Source organism: Propithecus coquereli, unplaced genomic scaffold (genome assembly GCF_000956105.1).
Source record: "Propithecus coquereli isolate 6110/MARCELLA unplaced genomic scaffold, Pcoq_1.0 Scaffold127, whole genome shotgun sequence".
Lineage (NCBI taxonomy): Eukaryota > Metazoa > Chordata > Mammalia > Primates > Indriidae > Propithecus > Propithecus coquereli.
In genome coordinates, this window is record NW_012136858.1 from 197,816 (window position 1) to 209,829 (window position 12,014).

At 32.7% G+C, this 12,014-nt stretch overlaps 1 protein-coding gene across 1 annotated transcript in view; it reads right to left on the reverse strand.

Moving 5' to 3' along the window:
* The window catches only part of IBTK (inhibitor of Bruton agammaglobulinemia tyrosine kinase), an 88,582-nt gene that overhangs the window by 58,374 nt on the left and 18,194 nt on the right, over positions 1–12,014 (reverse strand). The window contains exons 6-13 of the mRNA XM_012638176.1: positions 11,123–11,293; positions 9,514–9,631; positions 9,248–9,428; positions 7,166–7,289; positions 4,792–4,969; positions 3,109–3,283; positions 1,327–1,929; positions 384–470 (exon numbers count right to left, since the gene is read on the reverse strand). Of these exons, the coding sequence (XP_012493630.1) occupies positions 384–470; positions 1,327–1,929; positions 3,109–3,283; positions 4,792–4,969; positions 7,166–7,289; positions 9,248–9,428; positions 9,514–9,631; positions 11,123–11,293 (1,637 nt within the window). The remainder of the gene's footprint in view (positions 1–383; positions 471–1,326; positions 1,930–3,108; positions 3,284–4,791; positions 4,970–7,165; positions 7,290–9,247; positions 9,429–9,513; positions 9,632–11,122; positions 11,294–12,014) is intronic.

Sequence of the window (12,014 nt, forward strand, 5' to 3'; positions counted from 1 at the left end):
ATACTTATTATCGAAAAATTTTATACTAAAGGAAATAATCACAATGATGAAGATACATAATTAATTTGGTTTGGGGATTAACATTAATAACATTTCCTAATTAAAACAAGACACAAAATACAGGCAAGAAAAAATAAAAATTAAAAGTTCCTACCTTCATTACAAAGTAATAAGAAAGAAATGTACTCCTTCAATGTCTTACTGAGAAATTAATATTTTATCCATTTACCTCAACAGCTCCACAACATTTCCAGAAATGAAGACTAGAAAAGGTAAGGATATCTACCTACACATTTTGCTTCACATGTCTGTAAGAAGAGTTCTATTTCCTTTTACGTGCCAAAATCTAGAGATGAAAAATTTATCTTCCTTTCCTAACTTACCATTTTTTCTGATTTAGCTTCAGTGTATCACCAGTTTTCTTAGCAATAACATTAATTTTTTCATTTTCGAATCTTACTCCATCTAACCTATGAAGAATAGATAAAAAGTAACAATTAATGGATATATTTCCCTGCCAAAATAAACAGGCAAGCATACAACAAAAAGCCAACAAATTATCTTACATCTAAACAAAATTGTATCTCCTAGAAAAGTATCTAAACAAACCCCACTCTGAGATAAATACTGTACTTTTTCTTCAATTTAATTAGAATTCAAAAATATATTAAATATCATTATTGACAAAAAACAAATCAAAGCCATGACACAAAGTCCTTCATTGTTTTTAAACAGAAGACTCTTCCCCTGCCCCCATTTCAAAAGTAAGGTTATACTGCCACAAGCAACATATTTAATAAATACCTTAAAAAAAGAGAGAGAATTCCAAAGACTCTGATTTATAATGTGACAGATATTGGCATTTTACATATGCTATATGACAAAACTATACCAACAATATGAGGTAAACATTATCCCTCCCATTTCATATACTGAGAAACTAAGGTTCAAGGATACTAACAGTTAATTTGTCCCAGCCAGTAACAATAGAGCTGAGACATATTAGTCTTTCTAACTACAAAGATCTTTCCAGCACATACTACCTGCCACTCCAGATCCCTATCTCACACACACACCACACACCATAGAGAATTCAAACCCACTAATGTCTTTCCTATCCTTTAACGTCCAGGGAGTACCACAGAAATAGCTCTGCCAGAAAATGGAGGAAGGACATATCAGTGTACCATCCCCAAAAATGGAGAAGGAAGGAGGACGGAAGGGAGGAAGGGGAAGGAAAGAAAAACAAAGAAGTAAAAATAGGGGAAAATTTTTAAAAGGAGGACTTAATGAGGTACAGGAACAGATATAAAGGAGGAATCGTACCTACTACTCAAATTACTGAAGCCAAATTTCTTTGCAACATTTTGCAACATTCTTACAGGATCATCTTCCCCAACACTTTTTCCTTTTTTACAGGATTTAGGTTTACTTTTCTGCCTTTCACTGAATGTATGAGCTTGATTATTCTTGTTAACTTCAAATGTTGATTTCTTATTATCATCTTCACAGCAATTCATTTTATTCAAATGAGAATTCAGAGTGCTCTGATACTCTTCTGGTTTTTTGTTTACGTGTATTCTTGGTTTGAAGCCATGAGTTAAAAAGTCACAAGTATCTGTGTATATAAATTGTAAAATGTATTCAAACAGGTCAGGATGAACCTTCTCTACCACAAAGAGATGGCATCCTGTAGAATCTTCATCCTTCCGGTAAACATCTGTAAATTCTGCAGTAGTACCATCTGAAAGAAACAATTTCTGAAAAAACTCAGAATGTACTGCCAAAATATATTTATGTGCAGGGAAGATTCTATTTCCAACTTGAAATGTCACATCATGGATACTGTCCATTTCATCCGTTCCCCTCAACAGTTTGCCAAACTCTTCAAAAAAGGATGATGACGACACAGATGGAATTTCATAAAGGCTAGAAACAAAACAAAAATAATTTATACTTTCAAAAAACCAGAAAAAAAAGTATACCTAGCCAATTCTCCTTTTAAAATGCAACATTTTATTATTTATAAAACTTAGAAAATTTTAAATTTGATATTTCCTAAAATATAAGAATACTGCAAAGTCTTAGATAACTGTATCATCCTTTTCATCCTTTTCAAATTCGTTTTTTTCTCTCAAACTAAAATGACAAGAATTAAGTTTTCCTTTAAAAGAAATGTTCTCTATTTCTACAAGGAAATGCTAGAAAAATATAAATTCAAATGGCCGTTTCACAGCAATTTTTTAAATAATTAAAAGTACAACTAAAAACATTCAAAAAAAGCATATTTCTCAACCTCTTCCTCTTTTACATCTTTTACAAGTGAAGAAAAACATACAGAGGACTGGGCAAATACTTCAGGTCCCAAATGCCAGCTTGGTCAGAAACTCAAGTAAAGATAAATAATCAGTCCATAACCCTTGTTCTTTCAGTACCATGGGAATTCGATTATTAATATACTTTCCCAACCAACATTTCACCATTCTCAACAGGGGGACTAAACCTCCTGGTTTGCCTTGGATGGAGGGGTTTCCTAGGAGATGAGACTTTCAATGCTAAAACTTGGGCAGACCTGGGCAAACAAGGATGGATGGTTACTTTACTTCTAGAACTTCTTCCCTCTTCAACGGTACCCTTGATGTTTACTTTAACATGGTATCTCTCTACTAAAATGACTTAGGCGATTTACACTGGGATTTATACTGCCCTAGAGACCACCTCTTCTCTTGTCACTTCTCATCATATTCAAGGGTCAAATATTTTTGCCAACTGTGGGAGAATATTTACAATACATTTTTTAGAATCTGAGAACATACAGTACATCATTAAGACCAATTTTGTGGCTGAATATATATATTTATATATATTATATACACATTCTCAATATTCTCAATAAATATCAGTTTATAAACTAAAGGGAACACGCATAATTGCCAGTGTAACAAATTCTACCTTTGGATTATCCTGGTACCATGATTACGTGTCTAAGAATCTCTATAGGACTTGGCAATAGCTTTTCAATTACACTTATACCAGGAGCTACTGAAAACAAAAGAAAACCCACTGATTGTTCCTCCTAAAAATGAAATTTAATATATATAAGTATACCTTGTTTTAGGATCTGACTGCAGGATTGCAAAGTTGCATCCACTTGGATCTGTGCTGACACTAACAGCTCTATGGGCAAAAGTAAGTTTCTCAAGTCGAATTCGTTCATATACACTATTTATATCAGAGACACAAGACACATCTGATGAGGAATTATGAAGGTTTGATAAAATATCTGCTAAAGAGAAAAAAAATATCATTAACCAAGGCTTTATAGAAACTATTAAAATGATCTGGGAATAAGTAGAATAGAAAAACAATTAGGAAAATAGGAAAACATCTTTTACGTATATTAAGTCCTTTTATAGAACTACATCCTCTCTTTCTTCAACACAACATTTTGCACGAAATTTATTTGTTGTACTATATAGGAAATTTTTGGTGCGTCAATTCTCAATAAGCCATGATTTTATCCCTTTCAACAAACACATCCTCCATACTGCAACCAATTACCTTCCTAAAAAGCAAATCTAGTGTCATACTAGCTTTTAAAATTCCTCAACTTCATTAAAAATATATAAATTTAGTACCCTCATAATCTTGTTTATTTGCTTCCTTTCTGCCTCTTCCCCTTTTCTTGCATTTATTCAGAAAATATCTGAGTAACTATGCTATACTACTGTGAGACACTGGTCATCAGTCTATTAATACAGTAGTGAACAACATAAACATGTCCCTACCCTTATGGAGGACAATTCTGCAAGAAAGACACACATCAAATGATTATATCACTATAAGTCAAATCAAGGCTATAAAAGCAAAATATATACTGTTTCCACATAGACAAGAAATGTGTGTATAAAGAAATGATTCTGGCTGTAGTGTGAAAAAATGTAAATAGTACAAAGAGGCCATTTAAGGAGTTACTCTAAGTTCAGAAAAAGAAAAAAGATGATACAGATTGAGGTTGTAGCAATGAATCTGGAGAAAAGTAGAAAGATTTAAGAAACATTTAGACAGAAGTAACAAACTTGGTGACTAATTGGATGTACAGGGTGAGGGAACCTGGGTGTCAGAGATAACCATTTACTAAAATAGAAAGCACTGAAAAGCAGTTGCGGAAGCATGAGATCATGGATTTAATTTCAGATTACTAAATATGACTAAGACATACTTCTAAGGACTTCCAATATTTACAAGTCAAACTTGAATTATGGTTACTCTCTCAAATTCACTTTGTAACAGTCTTAAGGGGCTTCACTAATCTTCCCCTGACACTCAGTTATTCCGATTTCTATGCTTTCAAGAAACTTAGTAAGTCCATATTAGCATTTGTCTCTGTGAATTTTAAATATTTACATATATGTTTATTGTCCCTACAAGCTTAGGAATGCCTGAGAACAGAGGCCCATCTTATATATTTTTGCATCATTAAAACCTTGCCCTATGTCTGGCAAAGAATAAATATGTCTTAAATGTTTACAGAGTTGAATAATTTATAAAGAAATAAAAGACATACAACAAATCAATAAATTATCCAAAAATCATTCCTTTGTGGCTTTATGATTTTGAAGAATAGTCTACAATTTTCTGAGTAACAGAAAATTATAATAGGATAGGCATTAAACAAATTAATCACAAAGATAAATACATAAATACATAAGGGTAAAACCTAATAATATTTGCCAAATTAAAGGTTAACTAAAAGGTACTTTTATGTGCCATCCACATATACAAACTGACCTTTCTTTTCAGAACTCTTCCTTTTTTCTTCAAACCATTTCCCTCTAAATCCTTCTCCATCCTGTGTGACAAACAGAATTTCATTTCTACTTAAAGCAATATCAGAAATGAAGACCTGACGTGGATAGGCCCATCGGCACTGCTTCAGAGAACTGCTGGCTGATCTCCAGCAAAAAACCTAAAATAAAGACAAATCACATTGAAATATAAAGCAATGTAGCATCTGAACCAAAACCTGAAATCGAGAGACAAAACTGTCAAAATACAAGCTCTAATTGGTAAGTTTCAATGTTCGTTATTCCACAGAAAAAGACAGATAGATACTATAAAAGTCAAAATGATTTTAAAGAACTAAGTCTTTCGGAAAAGTACATTAAGCAAACATGAAGCATTAAAAATTATTTCAAAGACACTCCTTTTAAGGAGAAGCAATTTTCAGTGTTATGAAATACAACAGTAAAGAAAAACAAAACCTTAAAGCTAAAATTTAGATGTCAGGTTTGTTGTAGTGCCATATGTTTACAAGAAAAATGAATATCACCCTATGAAATTCCAAACTTTACTCTCAAGGAAAAAAAAACAGATATGCATAAATCAATTATACAACTAAAACAAAATCTTAGAGACAGAAAAATTGTAATAGAGTTCAATGGTTCCAAATGGTTCTGCAAACCTCAGAGTTCCTACGAAGTGGCCTGAGGACTATTGCTAAAGGATAAGAAGGTAAGGCGAGGTGTTAGGCTTCCAAATCCAGCTTCATCCAGAGCAGCAACTCTTTTATCTGTTTCATATATCAGTATTCCAATTACAATTTCATTTGAAAATTTAGAACCGCTGATTTTTAAAAGTCCAACTCCCTCATAATCAAGTTAAGAAAACTAAAGTACAAAATGGTATCTGCCGAGGTCACTCAAAAGTTATTTACACACACAAAAAAAGACTGATTGATTCCTTCAAAGCTTGTTTTTCTTAGTGAGACTATCTTGCAAGAAGTAAATAACCAGAAGTATAAACTATATCCATGGATATTAATATAAGTGAAAACACATCCCAAAGTCAAATGTAAGTATTTTATATTCAACTTTTACGTAATCCCATTCCTTTATTTTCTCTCATTAGTACAAATTAGAGCTCTAACTTAAACCTAATTCCCTCTATGAATATTATCAACTGCAGAATTTATGCCTGTAATGAACCACTAGGTGGAGTTTTATGATTAATTTTTCCAATTTCTAAAATGTCAAGTTTTACAGCACCTTATAAACCTCAAAAATCATTTTTTTATTTTATAACTAAAAACAATAAGCTGGGCCGGGCGTGGTGGCTCATGCCAGTAATCCTAGCACTCTGGGAGGTTGAGGTGGGGGGACCACTCAAGGTCAGGAGTTCAAGATCAGCCTGAGCAACAGTGAGACCCTTTCTCTACTAAAAATAGAAAGAAATTAGCTGGACAAACAAAAAATATATATATAGAAAAAATTATCCAGGTACAGTGGCGCATGCCTGTAGTCCCAGCTACCCAGGAGGCTGAGGCAGGAGGATTGCTTGAGCCCAGGAGTTTGAGGTTGCTGTGAGCAAGCCTGACGCCACAGCACTCTAGCCCAAACAACAGAGCAAGACGCTGTCTCAAAAAAAAAACCAAAAAGCTGTTTTTCTAGCTGCAGTGTATAAGTTTCTCAGTGTTACTAATGTATTATATTTTTAAATATGTATTTTATTTAAAGTTAAATATTTTATGTTAATATATTAAGTATACATTTAAATACATAATCTTAAAATAGATTTTTAATTAATTAGTTTAGAGAAATATATGGATATGTTACCACAGGAGCCAAAACGAGAACTCTACTTAAAAGAAATAAGAGATCTTTATATACTAGTGATCTAGAAGTAAACTATCTTTTATCCATAATGTGAATGGTTATAATCTCTAAATATAGACAATGTATACATTTGTATAAAACAAAATCTGGAAAAAATTTCCAATTATGCATCAAATTTATAATATTGCCTGCTTAATCTTTACTGTCAGAATAGTTACATATGTCTATGCAATTCAATATTATTTATCAGTACTCAGTATATATATCAAATCAACTCAACAAAATCCCTTATTTATTTTCATTTTAAGCACAATAAATGCAATTTTAAATTACAATTTAACAAATCAATACTGTGCAATATTAGATTAAGTGTTGTCACAATTTCTCTGAAATAGAAGCTCCATACTAATTAGTATTGGATGTCAAAAATAAGTAACAAAGTCAGCAGGAATCATCATTAACATAGCAATGCACTTTCACATTATCAGGTCCCCCGTAGCTATAAACTGGGAATAAGACTACTATACACCTTTACATAAATATATACTCACCCTTCCAGCTCCATCCATTGCAAGAATGCAAATATTTTGACCCCCATTTTCTTTCAAATGTTCAGGATCAACTTTGTATTCCATACAACCACCAGACACAAGAACCTTTTTCAAGTTCAGTTGTCTAGATGAAAAAAAAAAAAAATCCTAGGCTAGTATGTTCTCTAAAATACACATGCTAAACTTTAAAGAAATTACTATTCAAACAACAATCTGTAGGCAATTATTGTGAAAGGTGAAGTAAACTGATTTGGTCTTTGGTATCCCTAGTCCTTTCATTCTGTAAGTTTCCCCTACAAGGTGGCTGTTTTTTTCTATAGAAAGTCCTTTCCTCTCAAACATCTTTACCCACACAAACGTACACATTAAATACCTAAAGCCTTGCTTGCTAATGCACACATTCATTCTGGATTTTAAATAACTGGTAAGGCTATAAGCTCCTAAGTGCATTTGCATTTTAACAGAAAAGATAAGTTTTAAACCTAAAAATTAAATAGAAATGCTTAATTTCAAATATAGCCAATCTTAAATAGATACAGCTACCATGAAAGTCATCTCTATTGCTATTTAATAATTCACCCATTAGCCACACATTTCATTCTATCTGTACATCTGATGTGTACAGCATTGTGTAAAACCTGCCTGCTGCTACTCCAATGATTATCCTCCCTTTCAAATAGTTTGCCTACATTAAAGAAAAAAATACCGTTCAAAATTACTATATTGTAACTTAATCAGCAACAAAAGGATTTTCTTAGTGAAAACTTGGATATAACTCATATTTATGTGCTCTAATGTTATAAGGGCAATTTTTACAAATGTTAACTAAAAATACAACGTAAGAGCTCACAAATTACCTCAAGTTGAGGAAAAAATCTATTTAATCAGTTCTAAGAAATATGCATGTTCACATTTTCATGTTTCTATAACTGAAATATACCTACAAATGAAGTCAAAAATAACTTTCTATTTGTCATACAGTGAAGATAAGTTGTGAAAAATTGATGTTTGACATTTTCTGCTCAGGTAACTTCATGGATGGTACCTGTTTATTAAGTTACCATCTCTTTTACATCAGTAAAAGCACATTTTATTTCATTCAAATTTAAATTGCTAATCGTTTTACAAGTTAGATGGCTATTCTCTAAAATTCCTGCACATAACTATTTCTACTAGCTGAACTATACTCTTTCAGAAATCATTTGTATTGTACAAAGACCTATTTCTGTACTTGTATTTATTAGTATGATTATATAATAAAACATTAGTCTGAAAAACATCTATAAAAATGGAATACTTTGGAATGACAATAAATATGAGCAGCAAAAAACTGCTATCAAATCAGATATGGATTAATCAACTACAAAAGACTTAAAATGTAACAAAATATAGGATTCTGTATTGTATGTCACAATTGTTTTTAAGCACTTGCTCCTTAAATCATTCAAGATGAAATCACAGGTGACACATTATGAGTATGGTTTATACAAAAAGATAAGGAACTCCAACTGGCAGACCCATTCATATTTAAAACTTTATGATCCTCCCCTCTGACTTTTTGATTAGCCAACCAACTGCTAGTTTACTGCATGCTATTCTAACATGCGTTCAGATATCAAGAGGCTACACAAATATAAAAAATATACCAGTTAGATATAAACAAGAGTCTGGATAGAATATTAAAATAAGAAAATAATTACTTTTTTAAAAATAAATAAGTATGATATAAAAAAGGCTACACATAAACCAAGGATGATAGTGTCACCAACCAAGAATTGTGATTAATCTAGTTCTGTGTACCCAAAGCATAAAAAAGAAAAAAAAAACCACATAGGCCATATTGAACCATATGTTAAACATTATTTGGAAATACTATTTTACAAATTGTAAAGAAATTTTACATATATTCACTGAATCCTTGCCATAAGACAAAGATCAAAGACAAAAATCCCTGACATTTTCCGCCAATTTTTTCCATTTGACATTTACAGAGCATAACACAAAGTTGATACTCAGATTTTTGCTAGAGAAGTTAAAATACTATTAAAGTTATGTTTCTTTCACAGAAACACACACACATACTTAGAAGCCATCTTCTTGCACTGATAATCTGCAAGTAAGTAAATATCACCCCTTGTGGTAACACAGACTGTGGCTCCATCACTTGCAGCAACCAAAGACAGAGTGATGTCCTTATGATGAAGGGCAGAGACTTGACGAGGGGCAGTTACACACTTTTCTCCATTAGGATCTAGTAAATAACCTAAAAAATCACACAAATAAATCACAAAATATCTATTTTAAGAGTCCAATTTATTTTCCAGATATTTTCATCAAAGATTTCTTACCTAGTTGTCCACCATTTAGTCCCAGGGTGTAAACAGCTTCTCTAGTCCATAGAACTGTATGAAACCTGCCTGCTGCTACTCCTATGACTGTCCTTCCTTTCAGGTATTTTGCCTGCATCTATTCAAAAAGACAAATAAGACTGCGGTTTACTATATATCTATGACCTAGTACAATTTTCAAAGATCCATTAGACTAGTATGTCAGTGCTCCCTCAAGTGCTAATGGTGATTGTCACTAATCTCAGCATTCATACTGAGATCCGAACCCTTCACAGAACACAAAATGTAGCCTCTTTCAGTCTGCAGTTTTAACATACAGAAAATTGACAGGTATAAACACCAAATCATTAAAATTTTTTGGCTACTAATTTTTTTCTAACAAGCAATATGCACAATGGGCATTCTAATTCTTATTAGAAAACACGACACTTTCAAATTTGATATATCCAGGGTCTCTCAACAGTGACACTATTGAGATTCTGGGCCAGACAATTCTTGGTTGTGAGGGATTGCCTTGTGCACTACAGCATGCTTAGCAGAATCTCTGGACTCTACCCACTAGCTGTCAGTAGCACCACCACCCCCCACCAGTTTTAACAACTAAAATGTCTCCAGACCTTGCCAAATGATCCCTGAGGGTCAAAACTGGCCCCAGTTGAGAATATCGGACATGTCCGTATCAACCCAGAGCTCCAAGGGTAGCCACATGATGAGAATTAAAATGGGAGTAATATCTATTTGCCATTTCTAAAGAAGTCTATAGCACAATTAAATATCCACAAATTCCCAAGCTGGTTGCAGAAGATGGATATTCTAAAAAAGTACCAGATTGGAGACTACCCCAAATTATTTTGGGGTAATTCCTAGTAGTCATCCAGAATACAAAGGTGTTGGATTTAAATACTTAACAAAAAATATAAATATAATAATAATTTTAAATCTAAAGATTAAACCAATAAAGAAATTTCATATCTGAAATGTAAAACTTTACGATCTGAAAACACATTTGTTATAGGTGATGGTTCTAATAACATTAATTTAGAGCACCAGCCCCAGTTCTTTGTACTAGGTCTCTGAAGTAGGGGAAAGGGCACCTTGTGGTGGTAGCTGTGAGGAGGACAGAAAGTGGAAGAAAGAATGGTGCCTTTTCAACCCATGTCCTTTCACATCAACTGGTGATGACATCTGTGAAGAGGCAGATTTAATGAAACAAATAAAACTTACGTTTTTGGGTACCTCACTTGCATTAGTCTATTTTGTATTGATAAATTTTTTATTTTTTCTTAAGGAGGGCCTAAAAATTATTTAAGTTTCAAACCAAAAATATCTGGACTTCTCAATGCTTATGGATACTTAAAAAAGTTGAATCTAGGACAGTTTGGTGGGTAATCTCCCAAGTGCCAAATTTCCCAAGTGCTTTCTGCTTACTCAAAACACTAATGTGTACTATGCTTAATTTCTCCTCTGGAAAATAAAGAAAATATATACCACTGAAGATGAGTTAAACAACGTAAGTAAAATAAGTAGCTTTGTCAATAAATTACATCTTTTTGTCCACATAGGTTTTATAGCAAATAGTCTCCTTATTATTTAAAAAAGAGAAGTTTACCTGTCTGGGTACATTACAACTGGAAGGTGGAGGAATAATTCCTAACTGATGAAAAATATTTAGACCAAATGTATAAACACATCCATCTTCAGTTAATACAACAGTATGATCCTTAGCAGCTGCCACTTGGGAACAATTATGACCACTCAGTCCTTCCACGAGCCTAGGGATCTACAAAGTAAAATTACCATTAGTATATTAACTATTTATACAGAAATGCAAATAGAATCAGAGGATACTATACCCAAAATGGCATGACTGATACATGGCTGTATCTATCACAGGTAAATTATACATTTCAGCAAAGAGCAGATGAGTTTAAAAAGATATGGTCACTGGTTTATGTGCAAAATATGTAAGCCCAGTAAGACATTTCAATGAAATAATTCAACAAATGATTTTTGACCCCTTACCATCTACCAAGTGCAAATTTGTCTGGTATGAATAAAGGGAGCTCTTCAAAGTAAGTATTCACTGGTATATTCGGGGGAAAAAAAAAATCAACGCTTTCCTTCAGTGGGTAACCAAACATACAATATTACATTCTTTTGAAGTCATCTGTCCTGGGTTCAAATCTTTCTTCTGCTACTTACTAGCTATTTGATCTCAATCAAATTTCTTAACTTCTCTGTACCTCATTTTCCTCATCAGAAAACAAAGCAAGCAATCTATATGATTGCTATTACTAGCATTATCATCATGCATAAAATAAGATAATAATGCCTTTACTTCACAGGGCTGTTGTGAGGCTTAAGTTAAAGTAATGATTATGTATGAAAAGCATAAACAATACCTGGAATACAATAAACCCTCAAAACTGGAAGCTATTATTATAGTTTTCCCTCCTTTTTAAAGTACATATTGAACCATATGTTAAACATTATTTGGAAAT